General features: G+C 47.3%; 1 protein-coding gene across 3 annotated transcripts; it reads right to left on the bottom strand.

The window, feature by feature from the left end:
- Positions 1 to 4,190: 4,190 nt before the first annotated feature.
- Positions 4,191 to 12,976, bottom strand: PIGT (phosphatidylinositol glycan anchor biosynthesis class T). Of its 3 annotated transcripts, none has more exons than XM_039864434.1 (12): positions 12,750 to 12,976; positions 12,055 to 12,232; positions 10,186 to 10,313; positions 9,765 to 9,865; positions 9,559 to 9,645; positions 8,954 to 9,041; positions 8,748 to 8,845; positions 8,491 to 8,656; positions 7,638 to 7,838; positions 5,721 to 5,886; positions 5,522 to 5,605; positions 4,191 to 4,866 (listed from the first exon to the last, which is right to left on the bottom strand). In XM_039864434.1, the coding sequence occupies exons 1-12, from the start codon at positions 12,934 to 12,936 to the stop codon at positions 4,614 to 4,616; spliced, it is 1,737 nt and encodes a 578-aa protein (XP_039720368.1). In that variant the 5' UTR covers positions 12,937 to 12,976; the 3' UTR covers positions 4,191 to 4,613. The 3 variants fall into 3 exon arrangements, with proteins under 3 accessions (XP_039720368.1, XP_039720369.1, XP_039720370.1); XM_039864435.1 differs by lacking the exon at positions 12,750 to 12,976 and adding an exon at positions 10,523 to 10,696 and having other exon boundaries at positions 4,192 to 4,866; positions 10,186 to 10,373; XM_039864436.1 differs by lacking the exon at positions 12,750 to 12,976 and adding an exon at positions 10,523 to 10,696 and having other exon boundaries at positions 4,192 to 4,866.
- Positions 12,977 to 17,762: the final 4,786 nt, after the last annotated feature.

Below are 17,762 nucleotides of genomic sequence, written 5' to 3'. Positions count from 1 at the left end.
ATCATGTGAAATCACGTCAGGAAGAATGTGCTGAGCAGCCCAACTTGCCCTGGGCTCAAGGTAGGAATGAATATAGAGAGAGAAAGAAAGGTCAAGTTTTCCCTGTTTTCCCCATTACCTTTACATTACTATTACCTTTCCTGTGCTTAACTGTTACTCAGAGATTTGAGCTTTGGAAGATTAAGTGAGGCTAGCTTTTGACTGGTATGCAAAATAGTTTCTAGTCTCTGAAGCTTATACAGTTTTTAAAATATGACTATTAAAAGTATTTATTTTAAAATAAAAACAACATACACTAAAGTGTTTAATCACATCAATTCAAGAGATGAGACAAGAACTAAGCACCTGCTATGTGCCAGGTCATACATAACTATCCTTTTCTTTTCTCCCAGAAAAATGAATCAACACTTCCCTGGATTCACCGGATCACAGTGCTTATTCCAATGTCCTTTAGGTTTATCTATCTCTGCCTCTCGGCTGTGAGCAGGGCAAGGACCATGTCAGGTGTATATTTTGCAAAAGACAACATATTTTAAGCATGTAGCAGCAAGTACTGAGTGGATAGTTAGTGGATTAATCCTTGAATGCATGCATTCATAGAATCCACCCCATACTCAATCCAAAAGTCAGTCCTGGGGAGTCTACCTTCGACATTTATCCCAAACTCCATCAATTCTCACCACCTCTACTGCTACCACCCCAAGCCCCATTTCTTGATAACTCTGTCACCTCCTTATTGACCTCCCAGTGTCCATTCTTTCCTCCTATAGACTCCACACAGCAATCAGGGTGATCTTGTAAACATCAAATGAGTTACTATCAAGGTGCTACTTTTCTTGTGGGATAGTAGGTTCTTGGGAGCTCATTGCTTCGAAATACATGCATACATATGAAAATGGGCCACGCATGGACCAATGATGAAAGCATCGTGAAGAATTGTTAACCCAATTCTGTGCAACAGAAGGCAAAAAAAAAAAAGTAAATTAACAAATAAGTATAAATCAGAGCTTGTTACTCCTGAGCTTTCCATCTCATGTAGAATAAAACCCAGAGTCCTCGACTATAGGACCCTCTTCCACCTGGCCCCTGCCACCTTTTCCAGTCTCACCCCAAGCCCCCTTAGCTCCAGCTACACAGATTTTCTTGTTTTGCAAACACACTAGCATGCTCCTGCTGCAGGCTTTGCACTTGCTGTTCCCTCTGACCGGTATGCTCTTCCTTTGGGTTTCATGTAATTTTCTTCTTCACTGCTCATTCACCACCTCCTCAGAGGTCTTGATCATCCTTCTCATGTTCTCCCTGCTTTACTTTGCTTCAAGGAATATAGCACTTCCTGGAATACACTATACGCTTATTAATGTATCTAAGCTTTTATTATGTCTCTGCTGCTACACTCTAAGTACCAGGAGGATCGAGATTACCTTTCTTGTTCACTGCTGTGTCCCTAGCGCTTAGAACAGTGCTCAGCACAGGACAGATACTAGATAAGTATTTGTTGGATGAGTGGATGGAGGGATAGATAATATGTAGGAGTGATGTCAATATGGGTCAGAGGGTAGGTGAATGAATAAATAAATGAACAAATAAAGGAATGACTATGTGAGCTCAGACGAAGCGATGATCACTGTAGGATTGGGAATGGTCAGAAAAGGCTTCCTGGAAGATGTAGCTCAGGGACGAAAGCAGGGAGGCAATAAAGGAAAGCACAGAGGCAGGGAAGCTGGGAAATGCAAGGCTGATGGACTTGGCGTTCCTCTATACTCCCAGCACTCCTTGCTCAGGGCAGGGTCCTGCCAACCAACCCAGTTCTCAGTGCATTAACAACCATCCCTGTCCCACTGCGGGGCACTGAGAAGGCTGAGGCCAGGCCCTCTGCCCAGATCCTGGTCATTGGGGGTGGGAAGGGGCCATGATGCCCTGCGGGCCTTCCTGACCCGGCCTTTGGCACCTCTGGCCCTTTTTCCCTAATGCCGCTGCTTTGTGCCAGTGCTCTTGGAGAAGGCCATGGCCAGTACACTTGGAGAACCCCCAAATGAGCACAGATATAAATACCCAGGCCTGAGTAAGTACTGCAAGGCTCAGAACCCAGGCATTTGGGTGACCTGGCTTGCTTAGCAGCAAAATTACTGCATGATATCCATACACTCATTCAACAATTATTGAAATGTAATTCCAGATACTGCAGCTACAAAAGACAACAATCTTGGCCCTTATAGAGCTTAATTAATAAACAAGGTAAGACACAGTACGTTAGATGGCAGTGAGAGCTGGAAAGGAAATTGAAAGGAAAGGAGTGAGCCTGTAGCTAGGGTAGCGACTTAGATTTAAAATCAGTGGCCAGGAAGTCCTCACTGATAACTTGATAGTGGAGATGGTGAAAAGGAGTTGGATCCCAGATGGATTCTGAAGGCAAAGCAAACAGATTTGTTGATGGGGTACACACGGGGTATGAGAGAGAAGAATCGAAGAGGACTTCGAGGTTTTCGGCCTGGGCAACTGGAAAGATGACAGTTGTCATTAACAGAGATGAGCCGACTATGGGTGAACATGTTTGGGTGAGGGTGGAGAAATCAGCAGCTCAGTATTGGAGATACTAGATTTGAAATGCTTTTTGACATCCGAGTGTAGGTGGCAAGCAGGCAGCAGTTGGGTAAATGAATCTGGAATTCAGCGAGGCCTAGACTAAAGGTATGGGGTGTTGTCACCGCACAGATTACTTATGACATGGCAGTGGAGGTCGTTTCTAGGTACTGACTTGGCGGGGTGTATGAAAGACAGCCAGGCCACAACTCCGTGCTCTGACTTGGCAGACATGCTGCTCCATGCAAGCTGCCAAGATCACTTAGCTTCAGATATCCACCCACCTGCATTCTTATCTCATTTACACCCTGCTTATTTACTTCTTTGGAAAGAAACTCAAGTCAAAGCATTTGATTAGTTGCTTTTGCCCATGGTCTTCACCAGCTCACCACCTCCCTTCTTACATACACATGGACATACACACATCACTTGTATGTTCTGAGGGCTCTTGGAAACCCCTCAGAAGCAACCTAACAGCCCCATCCATTAGCTCTACAAGTATCACCAGTACCGCTGCACTCACACTTGCGGGATTTATAGGCGCCCCTCACTCCACCCATCTTTGCTCCTGGACCCCGGATCCCGAGCCAGAAGAGCCCGCACCCATTTGCACATTTACCATTTGCTGACTGGGCACCTACATGTCCTGAGCTGCGTCAGGTCCGGACTGGAAGACAGGCCCTGTCCTGTGCTTTCAGGAAGCCCTTAGTCTAATAGAAGTTAAAGGACAATGACAACCAGTGTGATAGCGATAGGTAATAAGTTGTAGGAGCAGAGGAAAGGGGAGCCTACAGCAGCCTGGTGTATCAGGGAAGACTTCCTGGAGGAAGAACATCTCATAATGGTTTTGTAAGTAAGAGTGCACCAGGCAGCTGGAGGGGTGTGGGGGGTGTGGTTGGTGGAACACGGCGTTCTAAGCCAAACCACTATGATGGAAGAATTGGGGGAGAGGGACAGACCAAAAGTAGCTTATACGGTTGATGCCAACTGTGTCAGAGGAAGACACAGAAGATGGGGGTAGGGACAGGCATCCACCTAAGGACTTATTTTACAGGAATCCAGGGTTCCATAACCGGAAGGTAGGTGGGTAGAGGCAGGCTTCGATCTAATGGGCCTGGCTTCAAAGCCTGTGAGTGGTCTATGCACTACCTACAACACAAGCTCGTGAAGAGCCTGATAAATATTTGAAGCCTGGGCCTCACCCAGACCAACGGAATCCATGGGGTCTGGACCCGAGGGATCCGTACTATTTTCACAAGAGCCCCACATGACCATGGTACACAATCCAGTCAGAAAAATGCCACACGCAGCTCTCCTACCTCTCCAGCTCTACCTCGGTGATGGGGGACCAGTTCTCAGTGCTCCTAGGAAAAGGCAGAGGATGATTCATTTTTGTGGTCATGGATGCGCAGACATAAACATGCCCCGCCAAGCCCAGGGAGTTCTGGGAATTACAGTCAGATGAGGCCAGAGGGGGAGGAAGAGGGGTGGGCGAAGATAGGGGACTTTAGTTTTTTGTGGGGTGCAGGAGTTCCTGTTCAGGTACCCAGCAAACAAGCCTGGTCCCTACCCAGCTCTTCCCAGGCCTCAAGGAGACAAAAGGCAAAGAAGCAAGGAAGCAGTGACTTTTTATTCCACAACCAGTAAATTCCATCTACCACACAGTGAAACGAATCTGTAGCACACCCACTACCTAGGGTAGTGCCGTCCAACAGAATTTTCTACAATGATGGAAATGTCTGTCCGCATGTCCAATACAGTAGCCATTAACCACTTTCGGTTACTGAGCACTGGCAATGCAGCTAGCACAGCTGAGGAAATGAATTTTTAATTTAAATTTATTTAAATTCAAATGCCATATTTGGCTTGTGGCTACTGTACGGCACAGTACAGCTCCATGTCCTGGCCTAGCCCAGGGACAGTTTGGTTTAAGAGCCAAGTCTGGGGACAGCAAGTGGCAGAAATGGCCCTTGGGGTCACCACCACCCCTTCCCAGAAAGAAACAGTAGCCCCAGCTGTGACAAGGTCAAGTCTCAGAGTGGGGGGACACCACGGGCACGCCGGATGAGGTTAGCCAGCTTCCTGGCCAGGCCACCCGTTTTGGGCTCCTCGATGTGGAAGGTTCGGGTAAGAAGATTGTAGAAGGAGCCATAGCACACGGCCACCACCGTGCACGTGAGGCAGATGACGTTGTAGGGCATGCTGAAGTCTGGCGTTGGCAGGTTCACCAGCAGCGGCTCCGTGTAGAGCCGCACGAAGTAGCTAGAACTGTCCGAGACTGGGAACCTGGGGGTCAGGAAGAAAGGTGATGCAGGGCCGCTGCCCCTGCCTGTCTTACCCCGTCCCCTTTGGGGCTGTGCTGGGCCAGCGCTCAGCGGGAAGGCTTTTCAAACTTTTCTTAGCCTCCAAACCTTTTCAACAGAAGAGATCTCAGATGAAAGCTCACTACGTGGACCTGACGGAGAGCTGCCTAGTTCCGGGAGAGGATAGAGGCCCTGCCTCGCCTGGCTGCCTCCTCCTCAGCCTTCCTGGTCTCAGCCTAAAGGCCAACCCCTCAGAGAAGCCCGCCTGGATAACACGCGCGATGACTCCCAGCGGTGCCTTGGCCCCCACCACTCTCCGGAGCACAAAGCCCGCTCCAGACTATCAGCACGAGTGGGGTGGGGGCGAGGCGGTTTTGTTCACTGTCGCGCTCTCTGAAGCACCCGGCGTTCGATAAGCACTCAACCAAATATTTGTTGAGAGAATCGAAGAGTATTTGCAGGCTATAAATACTGTTCTACTCACCTATTTATTCTTCTAGAAGCACTTTAGAATCACTAGGACTTTCATTAGGACTGAGTCAAATCTCATGTTGCCTTGGGAGAGGCAACACCTGGCTCTGACCTACCCTGCAGGGACCAGACCATCTGTGCCAATGTCCACCCCGAAGCACACTTACAGGCTGTTGAAGAGGGGGATCTCCTCCCAGTCCACGGGCTTGGCTGCCACCACGCTGGGCACGAGGGCACTGAGGACGGACGGGCTGCAGAGAAGCAGGCGGGTATTCCGTGAGCCGTGTTCCTCATGTGCTCCCCACCCAGGGTTAGTGGCAGAGAAGGTAGACCAGAGGGCGGGGCGGCATGTGGGGCAGAGCCCACCTGACATAGAAGCCATGGTTGGGGTCTGGGGTGTACTCAGTCCACTTGAGCAGTGCCCGCTCAAACTGGATGGAGACCTTGGTGACCGAGTTGGCCGGCAGCTGAATCAGCATCTCTAGGAGGTGGGGCTGCAGCCGGTCCTGGGCAGGCTGGTAGTGGATGTAACCTGGAGACACACAGGGTCAAGGGTAACCCATACCTTTTTTCTAAGGTCAGACTACCTGCACATCCTGCTCCACCTATCGAAGCCTTGGGGCCTGGATCCATGTGCCCAGAAGGTGTGCTCTGAGTCACAGAAGCCAGGCAGGCTCAAGGAAGGGAGCAAGGTCTCCGAAAAAGGAGATGTTTCCAGGGCGGCCATCCCAGGATGTGTTCAAGAGAGACTATCCAGAGCCTGGGACACAACTAATCAACCTTCGCATCATAAAAACTGGGCGGCAGACGTCAGGTGCCTCATGTGATGCAACAGGAAGTTCACAGAACCACCTGGGACGTTTTCCTGCCAAAAGATGTGGGACCTGAACCTAACCATGTCTCTAATACTAACTACCAAGACTCGAGAAAAACAAGGGATGGAGGAACATGCTAAACGCTGAAACAAGGACAAATTCAGAAAGCAGAACATTCTATACAACAAATGTCTAGTCTGTCCCACAAATATATTTTTACAAAAAAGAATGAGAATGGTTAAAGATTAAAAGAGACCTAAGAGCACCACATGGATACAAGACATTAATAACGGGAAGCTGTAGGTGGGGCGACAGGGTATATATGAGAACTACTGTACTTTCTGCTCATTTTTTCCATAAATCTAAAACCTCTCTAAAAAATAAAGTCTATTAATCAAAAAGAGAGAAACTTGAGAGCATATAAAATAAATGCAATATGAGGACTTTGTTTAGATCCCAATTCAAACAAAGCAGTTCCAAAAACCTATTTGGAAGACTATTGGAGAAAATAGGAGTGGTAATGATAGGCCATATTTTTTTAAAGTCCTTTTTATCTGTTAGAGATATATACTGAAGTATTTAAAGGTGAATTGCTATAATGTCTAGGACTTGTTTTAAGATAATCCAGAAAAAAAAATAACCAAACCAAAAAAATAAAATAAGGGGAGAGATGAAACAGAAATGACAGGAAGCTGGAGATGGGTACGTGAGAACTGATTACACTTCCATTTGGGAGTGTGTGTGAGATTTTCCAGAGCAAAAGGTAAAAAAAAAATAAAACAAAAACCTACAAAATACATAGGTTGGATATTCAAAATAGAGATTCTGAAAGCAGTACAAACAGTGGTGATGAAAATAAATAAAACTATTAACCACAGGCTTGAAAATATGGGGGGAAAGAGGGGCTTAAAGACTTTAAATCTATGCTACATATAACCGCCTCCCAGAAGTCTTTCTGTGGAATCAGGCTCCCTCCACTCCAGAGAAAAAACAGGTGCTTTAGAGCCATGCCTGGCACGTAACAGAAAGCACTCAGGAAATAGTAACTCCTCTTTAGAAAAATAATAAAAATAAAATTTAAAAAGCCCCTCCCAAAGAAGCAAGGTGTTATCTTCTTTGCTCCTAATATTCTGTTCTTCTTGCTAGCCCTTTCTACGTGAATCATCACAAAAGACTGTGCCTGAGGCACCAGGAAAAAGAAAGTGAGAAAGATAAGAAAACTACTGCCCTCCTAAGGTACAGTTAAGAATAACCAGTACTATGTGTTTTAATTATTTTTGCTTACAAATTACTTCCAGATCTGGCATTGGTGAGGCTACCCTTTCCAGTCTTCAAACGATTTCTAACTCTTCCCGCCTGGGTGGTTCTTCCAAGGAATTCCCCAGAGCAATGAGGCCTGGGGGACGTGGAGGGAGACTGAGCCGGGGTGGGTAGGGGCAGGGGGCCTAGCTCGGGACTCGGCTCTCACTTGGTTTGTTCTCCTTGCCCTTGGAGGTGATGGTGAGGGTATGCACATATAGCCGCAGGTACCAGGGCACGGTGTCCAGCAGCAGCACAGGGAAGGCCCGGTACGGGTGGGTGTTGTACAGCAGAGTGTTCAGCTCCCCGCTCTGCAGCCCGTAGCCACTCACGTATCGCTGGGCGTGCAGGAAGGGCACTGGCAGGGCCTCTGTGTAGAGCAAGGTCAGCAGTTAACACCTCCTAGAGGAAAGGGCCACTCCCCCTGCCACCACTCCCTAGCCACATCCACAGTCTCGAAGCTGGGGAGGGAACATGGGAGGCTTTGCCAGCAGAAGTGGGATACCTGCATTCTGGAATCAGCCTGGCCCTCCCCAGCCCACGGCGATAACAGAATCATTATTATTCCCTAAGTGCTTATATGTGCTGAGCTCTGTGCCCCTTCCAGCTCTGTGTCCTCATGATCTGCTGCAGTCTTCCTTGCTAACACTGAACAATCGCAATGACCTGTTTGACACCTGCCTCAACTAGCAGACATTGTTTCCCAAATGCAGGGCACCTTCCATCTTCGAAAAATATTTGTGGATTAAATGGATGCATGGACGAACTCCATGTTTTACATTAATTATCTTGTCCAATCTACTAGGTATTACTGTCCTTGTTTTCCAGATGAGGCAGTAAGATTAGGAACCTGTCCAAGGTCATGGAGCTTTGACAAGGTGGAGTTAGAAGCAGGATGGCTGACTCCAGAGATCTGGGTCTAAACACAAGTCTGTTAACTAACTCATGGTGACAAGAAAGGACTGTGAGTCGCCCCCAAGAGATGACATCTCCATAGCCTGCTGTGGCCCACCCTCACCCACCATGCTCCAAGGGTCTCTTCCACTTGAGCTGGAGGTTGAGGTTGCGGGAGTTGTTGATTACAGCCGTATTGAACAAGTCGTAGACAGCATAGGTCTTCCGGGTGCCCAGGATGACATCCTGGTATGTGCTGAGGGGGGGCGGGTTCACCTCCAATGTCTCATTGTCCTGGAGACACAAGGGCAGGGCTGAGAAGATAGCAGAGAGGCAGGCTGGCCTTGGGGACGGGGGCGATGTATGCGGCTGGAGACCTTGGTACCTGGTTATAGCTGGTGACGTCAACATAGACTCGGCTCTCTGAAGCCAGGGGGCAGGGCTCTGTGAGGGTTCGAGAGAACATCCGGAAGAGGGACCAATCTGAGAAGCAGAGAGCAGGTGTGGGCAGGAGCTGGGACCAGGCCTGGTTCGCATAAACAGGGTGAGGCTGGCATTAAGGGGTAGGGATGAGCTGCCATGGTAGCTTACCTTTCTTCCCCTGCCCAGTGACGAAGGCATCGAATACAACAGAAAGGGTCTGCCTTAGTTCCCAGGAGATGCTGGTACAGCGTGCATTCTACCACAAGGGCCAGACAGCAGCAATGAGGATGGGCCAGTCCCCCAATAACAGAGCCTCAGGGACTCCTACCTGGATTCAGTCCTTTGTCTACTATGCCTCTTCACATCCATTGATTTGCTACCACGCACTACCGAGCACTATTGTGCCAGCAGCTTGATGTGCATCGGTTAGATGAACCATTGCCAACAACTATAGGAACTACTACTACTATTATTGTCATTTGACAGGTAAGAAAACCAGGATCAGGGAAATAAAATGATTTGTTCAAGGTCATGCCAGCTAGCAAGTGACTGAGCTAGCATCAGCACAGCTATTCCGACCACTGTGCGCCATGACAGATTTACTGAAAGCCTGCCAGGCACCCACTCAGTTTCCCTGGTATGTGGCCAACGACCCAAGAAATCATCATGACATCTACCACTTACTACTGGCTCAGCCCTTGACAGACACTGCTTTACTTGCACTTTCTCTCAGAACCTCTAGATGGCATTCACCCCCATTCCCCATGACTTACTCTGCACACAGGACGGATATGCACTGCCTGGGAGTGGTAGCTAGTGTGGAACAAGCGATCAGCTTTCAGCAGCACAGAGAGGCCTGCCTGGAGGAGGCGGGAAGAGATGAAAGGTAAGTGCCCTGCACAGTGGGGCACCTGGGCATACTGCCAACTCCACCCATTCTCTGGGGCCCCCATCCACATTCAGACCGCTCTGGCCTCACCTTGGAACTACAGGGCAAGAGCTTCTTCCACGGAGTGAGGTTCTCAGTACAAACCACCTCCCGCGGCAGCACAGCATAGCGCAGGAAATAGTGATCGGTGCCTGAGGGAGAGAAGTCTGTCTGGGTAGGTCCTGGGACCTCGATCTTCAGGATCCACACTCTAGAGATGGGAGTGACTCCTCCTGCTCCTCGTACATCTCTTGCACTGCCGCTAGTCCCAGCTGGGGGCAGGACCCTCTCCTCCCCTCAGAAGAAGGCAATGCAGAGACAGCACAGTCTCCAGAAGCCTGCTTCTGCAGTCTGCACACCCAGAAAATTTATGATCTGGCCCAGCTGAAGATGGAAGAAGCCGAGGGGAAAGGAGGCAAAGGTTTGGGCAAGAGGTAACAGGAAGAAGGGGAGGGCCACAGGGGCTTCTCACCATTGGCCAGCCCCAAAGGTTTGAAGGAGGCAGTGGGAGTGACCGTGTTGGTGGAGTCGATGAAGTTGAGAGAGGCACAGAAGATTCCTGAGAGGACGTTACTGAGCTCCTTCCAAGACTTGTCCACACTGGATGGAGACACAAACCCCCTCACTGTCCCAGGGCTGCCTCTGCTCCCTTCTTGAAGCCTGCAGTAGGCCGCCATACCATTAGGCTGGCTAGTCGATGGAGCTGGAACAGCATTGCTGCTGCTGCTCAGCCCCTTCCTCCTCGCTCTCCTCTGGGCATCCCTGCAGCCCCTCCGGTGATTCCTCCCGCCTGGGAATGCCCTACTTACTCCTCCCTGCCCACCTTCACAGAGGCTCCCTCCTCCAGGAAGTCTTTCCTGCCCTTCTCAACCACAGCCTCCACCTGTGCTGCTGTGGGTCTGACCATCCGAGCCTCTCACTAGGTCTCTTGTGGGAAATGGCTAGCTGGTAGATCATTTCTCTTCAACCTGGCTGTGAGCAACCTGAGGACAGGGAGCAAGTCTGGATCACCTACGTATGTTTCACGAAACCATGTAAAGTGCTCTACACTGACCTCAGCTTACTGATCCACGCTGAGGTGTGCTCAGCTGGGCCAAACGACATACTTCCCTGTGATTATCCTGGGCAGGAAGGTAAGTTCTGGTTCTACCTTCAGGCTGGGGAGTCTTACATCTATGAAGGCTCGACGAACAAGGGAAAACAACCATTCTAGGACCCCCCAAAAAACATCAAATTAAATTAGGCATTTTTTCTTAGAGAAATATCAAAACAGATTTGCTCTCTCTATTAATCATAGAAAGCATAAAAGTAGAACAGCTCCATATTATAGGCTCTTACAAGCTGAGGAAGGACAGTGACAGCAGAGCAGATGGGAAAAAAGGCAAGGGAGTCAGCTTTCAGGCAAGAGAGAAAGGCTTGGCAAGTTTGTGGGTCACTGCTTGCTCCTTATTTGACTTCACCTTAGTGCTGCCCTGGAGTTTTTCAATAATCCTCTGTTCAGAGCTTTTCGATTGCTCCATGCCACAAGCCTCAAATAAAGATTGCACATTGGAAGCCTAAAAGCTCTACCCAAACCCAAACCAGGTGTCATTTGGTGTGCACGACACTGACCCACATAGCATGTCTTACATTTTTAAATTTCTTGATATTTAAATTTACCAATTTTCACAGATTTCTCGTATCTCTTAAAAAAATGAAAGTATCTGACAACAGTGGACCTCTATTCTCACATGGCAACAATCCACAGGGAATGACTGGAAGCTGTCCTCTCAAGCTCTCTTACCTGCCACAGTCCCCCACCACTCCTTATTATGCCCTCAACATTTTTTTTTTTATCATACTTGTGCTATTGATTTCTCATAGTGGAATTAGGAGGAAACTGTTGTCCAGCAGTACCTAGATCCACCCCCTCCCAAACGAAAGCAATTCCTCTAATACAGAGATCTGGCATCTTGTAGGCCAATTCTAGCCCACTGATGTTTTGTTTGGCCTTCATAGTATTTATTATGATTATGATTACTATTGAGTGAATGTCTTTTAAAAGGTTATCCAATTTGCCAGTTTTCTACTCCCTTACATCCAAATAAGCTTCAATTATTTATCTGCCTCTGTAGAGATATGCATACTTCAGGTTTGGAAGTAGTAAGAGAAAGAAGTATATTCAGCAAAATAAAGAATGTCACTCAGAGATAATATCATTTCTTACTTCCAATGCGGCTTTACCCCCACGGAATTGCTGCTTGCTGGAACTGCTGCCCCCAAAGGCAGTGGCAGGATGACAACACCTTCCCCTGCCACATTCCCTCCACGGCCTGCATCAGGCCTCAGGGTGGGCACTCACTCAGTGACGGTGTCTTGGAACCAGACCCAGAGCTCTGCACCTGATGGGGCCTGCAGGAAGGGTGGTCCCCAGTATCTAGTCCTCCAAAAGCCTTGCGTGAGTGACAGGTGCAGCTCCCGGAGAGAATACTTGGAGATCAATTGCCCCAGGGCCTTTGGGAAGAGCCTATAATGAGACACTGGAGAAGAGGAAGCAGGTGAGTGATGATCCTGGAGGAAAGGTTCTCAGCCACTACAAAGAAAAAGTAGACTCAGGCTCTGGCGTCAGAGAGATCTGAATTCCAGACCAGCCTGCCATTTACCAGCGATGTGATCATGAACAAGTGCCTTTATCTCTACACCTCTAATTTCTTCCTAGTAATCTTTCACAGAACTTAGCACTGGGCGTAGCACCCAGTATAAATGATAACCGCCAACAGCATCATCATCAACATGGTCGCAGGGAGCTCTAACTGAATGGCAGCCTGAAGATGCGGAAAGTGCACTGGACTAGGAGTCAGAAGCCACTGCCCATCTCCAGGCCTTAGTTCCGCCAACGGTACAACGGGGTTCTTCAGTAACTATCCTAGCCTTGCCCCAAGGTCTCACTTTGTCCGGCTTCACGCCCACGGCCCAGAACCCCACCCAAGGCGTGCCTCCAACCCACTCCCAGCAGGTGCCACAGATATCTTTGTCCCATCAGTATAGTCCTCTCACCTTCTCCCTGCTGCAGCTCCGAATCCCAGAGTGTACGGAACTGGAATGTGGCGGCTACGTCTCCAGAAGGCAGCGGGGTGATGACGAGCTCCTCTCGCAGGCTGTCGCGTGGGGTCTGTGCGTGGATCCAGCCGCCGGGCCCTAGGAGCAGCAGCACGAGCACAGCGAGCGGCAGAGCCGCCGCCATACCTGCGGCTGCTTCCGCCTCGCAGCGGCGCCCGCCTAACGGGAAGCCGGCCTCCAATAGAGAGAGCGTACGAGAAGTGACTTCCGGTACTGTCCCGGAAACCGGGGTGCGGTTACCAGAGCAACGGCCTGGCTAGGCCTTTCTAGGCTAGTGGATGTAAGTGGGCTCTGGGAGGGCGTCAAGGGCGGTGGGCGTGAGGCGTAGCTGGGAGATGGATTGAGGATTCCCCCAACTTTCAGGTATTTTCACCCACGAGAAAGTGATTTATTATACCGAGTGCCGCCACTGCTGTTGTGCCTTTGTGATAGTTGAAGAAAAAGACTGAAAAAGAGACTTACTTTGGCGAGGCGACACTGCTTGGCTCCTGCCTCCCTCGGCTTCTAGTGTCTCCATTTGTTCGATCCTAAGCTTAGCCAGCTCCTCTGGTGGCGGAGCTTTGCTGCAAACCCCTAAATAACTGGCTCTTTTCTTATGAAAAATTTCAAACGTACAGCAAAGTTGAAAGAATGAACATGTTTCCCTATCATCTAGATTTCGCCATTAACATTTTACTATACATTTCAGTGTATAAATCCCTCAATTCATCTTATGTTTTAATGCATTTCAAAGTAACTTACAGACATAGGTACACTTCTCGCTAAATATTTCAGCATATGTTATCATTAGAGTTCAATATTTGTTTACGTTTTTCTTTTGGTGTAAAATTTACATATGATGAAACGCACAACTCTGAAGTGCATTCACTGAGTCTGACAAATGCAGACGCCTGGCTAAAGGAAACTACAATGAAAATCTAGAATATTCCTAAAACCCCAAAAAGTTGGCTAATGCCCCTTGCCAGTCAATCCCTGCCCCGCAACCTTCCAGAGGCAACCACTTCTGATTTCTTTCCTCAAAATAATCTGTCCTAGAGTTTCATATGAATGAAATCATCATATAGTATTTATACTTTATTGTGTAAGGCTTCTTTCATGAAAAGAATGTTTTTGAAAATCATCCCTGTTCTTGCAGTTTCTTTTTATTGCTGTATTTCATTTTATGAATATACCATAGTTAAACTATCTCTTTGATGGACACCTGAGCTCTTTCAAGTTTTTAGTTATTATGACCTAGGCCACTCTACAATTTAATTGGCAAACGTTTATCATTTTTATGATAAACATTTGCAGACGTGTGTTTATTATTTTTATCATATTTACCTTGGGTAAATATTTAGTAGTAGTCAAAGAGCAAGTTAGGTGTATGTTTAATTTTATAAGAAACTGCCAGACCTTTCTCCAAAATGTGTCATTTTATACTTGTACTAACAATGTATGAGAGTTCTTGGTCAACATTTGTTTTTAATTTTTTTGACTTTTTCATTTTAGCCATGTGGGTATGTAAGTAGTGGTAGCTCGTTATGACTTTAATTTGCATTTCTCTGGTACCTAATGATGTTGAGCATCTTCTCATGTGCTTATTGGCCAGTCATATACTTCGTGAAGTTTTTGCATCCTCCCCTCTTTTTTATTGGCTGGTTTGCCTTTTTATTATTGAGGTGTAAGAGTTCAAATGTTTAATTCCTGCCTTAGTTTTTCCAGCTGCTCTATGGAGAACACATTTATGATGAATTTTGCACACAATCTCTTGGTAAAACTCACAACTATACTTCTATGAAGAGCCAAATTTGGTGTCACACAGGTCTGACAAGATATACCCCAATCGACCAGAGAGGAAGTGTCAACAAAGGTGACTTTATCTCATTATAACTTCACTCTACCTACACCCAGTATTCCTGTCCCAGTAGACATGGAATAGAAGGCAGGCCATGAGTTTAGAAGTCAGAGAAATATTGGTTCAAAATCCTCATACCAGCCTTTAATCCATATGAGCATGAGCAACCTGAGTGTCACTTTTCCTCTTCTAATATAGATAAATTTTCCTCCTCTATAAAATGGATAAACCTACTTTTAGGGTTGTAAGGATTATAAGTAATGTACATGTGGGATCTGGATTGTATTAAATGCTTAATAACATTTACTCAAACAATTCTTTGTGGTAGATACTAATATCTCCATTTTACAGATGAGAAAACTGAGGTAAAGAAACTGAGATAATTGCCTAAGATCACAGTGAGTGATGAAGCCAGGACTAGAGGACACACTATCAATCTCAAAATTTAAAAAAAAAAAACGGGGGGTAGGGGGGGAACTGCCACCATCATAATTATGATTATTTTGTATTTCTATGCTTTCTTTTTAAAATTGTCTGTCCTCATCATTGAAGACCCAGCTACCTCCAGAGACTTACCTTCTTCCTCTCCAGTGTGCTACAGTCCTCTGTGCATTTCTGCTATAGCCCACATTATATTTCCATTATCCTTGACCATGTCTGCTCCTGGAAGAGTTCTTGGTCACCTTAGTATTTTGTTGCCTAAGCAAGGAGGCTAGCATATAGTAGGTGCTCAATAATGTTGGAATGAACAAACGCACAGGACAATATCATAGCACAGTTCCATGTGCCCCCACACTGCCATGCTACTCAAAGTATCAAGTTCTGTGCACTCCTGGGGACTGCTACAGTGGGAACCTTCTAGAGAATCTTCCCCCGAGTTGTGGTCCCTCCTATTTCCTCCACAACACAGGATTCTACAGGATGAGTTCATCATCTTCCTTCTTCTCCAGAGTCTATGACAAGTCTGTGCAACAGACAGAAGCGGCCACACTGTGGCTTAGAGACTGAAAACTGGGCTGCTTGCCTCAGAGTTGGCTCTAAATCATCCTCCCATCTCCAGGGGCACAGTGTTGCCTCAAAAGACAGACAGCTGCGGATGCTGGCACTGAAGGCCAGCCAAGCCCCTGTGGTTTGGCAGAAGAAGAGGTCATTGTCCAACCAGGAAGTGGTCCTGGGATCTAAGCTGACCCTAGACTTTTCCAGGCAGGGCTGGGACTCATAATAGCTGAACTGAAGGCTCCCCATAGGCTCACAAACAATTCTACCTCTCCAGAGGGCTATAGATCCCTCCTCTCATGCAGGCTCCCTGCCCCAAACCCCACAGATCCTAGTATCATGTGCCTGGGGTACTAACAGGTTTGTTGACATGTTGATAGCAATCACGCTAGCCTAGCTTCCCATCACTCATCTTGGGGGGAAGTGGGGTGATCCCGGGAGCTGTGAACCCCTGCAAAGCAGAGCTGCAGAGTTCATGGGCTGGAGCCCAGGAGAAGGCTCGACCACAGTCAGATACGAAGTTGAGCCTTGCTTCAAAAGAAGGGAGAAGTAACAAGACAACAGAGACTATGTGTGCAACAAAGCCATAAACAATCTAGAAAAACTGCAAAATTTAACATGATACTGGGCCCTGGCCTAGCTCAGTAGATGATCTCAACTGGCACACGGAGGCTTTTAGACAAAAAGAGCACAAAACTCCCACAAGTTTCTCCCTAGCGCTAGGAAAAGCACTTAAAAACTGTCACTTACAATGGCCTCCTGCAGAGGGGAAAGCAGGATGGGACTATGGGAAGACTGCCACCTTGTCACTCAGCCTGGGTGGCACAAAAAGCTTTGAGATTTAGGCTGAAAGTTGTTGATTCCATGGGTGGTTTTTGATGTTTGAAGGGAGGTGGAATTATTTGTTTTTTTTCTAATGTGAGAAATGAATTCATGTTCTTTAAGGCTGAGTCCTATAACCCTTTCATTCCACTCTCTCCCTGGGCAAGTTCATTCACATCCATGGCTTCACTTACCACCCATTCATTGATAACTCACATATTTGTTTTTTAACCCAATCCTATCATATAAATCCCACATTCATGGGTCCTAGTGCCTACTCAACATGTCCTCTTGGACATCTCAAACTCATCATGTCTAAAACCAAATTTATGACCTTCCCAAACCTGGTTCTCTCCTAAACTTCCCATCTGGGTAAAGCACCCTCCAAATCATCCTGTTGCATAGGCACAAACAATGGTGGCATCCTTGACCCCTTCCTTTCTCACACCCACCTATCGAATCTTTTGGAATTTGCTTCCTAAATATCTCTTCATCCTTCCACTCTACATCCCCACTACCTCCACCCTAGTCCATTACCGCTTATCTAGATGGCTATGATCTCCTGGTCTCCAGACATCCACTTTGGTCCCCTCCGATCAGTACTCCTTGTAGGAGGCCTACCAGCCATTCTGGTAGCTTACTCCTACTCATCCTTCAGATATCAGCTCAAATGCCACCCCCTCAAGGGAAACATCTTGTGACTTCTCTATATAGGCTATTAACTCTCTCCTAGCACTAATCATAGTGGCAGTTTCCATTTGGGCTCCCACTAGACTCTAAACCCCATAAGAGCAGGACTGTGTCTTTTTTTGCCACTACTACATTCACAAAGCCATGCTCAGTGTCTCACTGAATGGATGTCATTTGTTTATATACTGCCTCAACCCAGTGAAACTAATCATCACCACAATCTTCTGGGCCACTGTTCTCTCTTGCATAGACTGTATTATATGTCTGTCTTGACTCTGTCCTCCTCCAGTACATTCTCTACACTGCAGCCAGAATTATCTTTTTAACAGGCAAATTCAACCTCCCATAATCTTTCATTACTCTCAATAAAGTTCAAATTCATCAACATAGCCTCTAACATGTAAGCTGCTAGTTACCTTTCCAAAGACCCTAACCCTAACCCTAACCCATCCTCTTTTTCTTTAGTAACATAACCCTGACCTTAGAAAGATGGTAGCGTGGGCTGTCCCAGCCTTCCCAGTGGCCAGTGTGTCTCTGAGAAGTTTGAAAGGTAGTACAGAAATCAGATGTATTGGTAATTCAGTGACTTGAGAGGATTATTGTCT

Source organism: Pteropus medius, unplaced genomic scaffold (genome assembly GCF_902729225.1).
Source record: "Pteropus medius unplaced genomic scaffold, Ma_sr-lr_union100, whole genome shotgun sequence".
In the NCBI taxonomy this organism is placed as follows: Eukaryota; Metazoa; Chordata; class Mammalia; order Chiroptera; family Pteropodidae; genus Pteropus; species Pteropus medius.
Note: the sequence above shows the minus strand (reverse complement) of the source record. Positions and strands in the feature narration are given on the sequence as shown.

What these genes read in the sequence shown, in the direction of transcription:
- PIGT (XM_039864434.1), bottom strand. Translation starts at nt 12,936, where the DNA reads ATGGCGGCGGCTCTGCCGCTCGCTGTGCTCGTGCTGCTGCTCCTAGGG. An exon ending in TCTTGCCCTGTAGTTCCAAG is followed by an intron (nt 9,646 to 9,764) that starts GTGAGGCCAGAG and finishes CGCCTCCTCCAG; the next exon opens with GCAGGCCTCTCTGTGCTGCT. An exon ending in GGGCAAGGAGAACAAACCAA is followed by an intron (nt 5,887 to 7,637) that starts GTGAGAGCCGAG and finishes GTGTGTCTCCAG; the next exon opens with GTTACATCCACTACCAGCCT.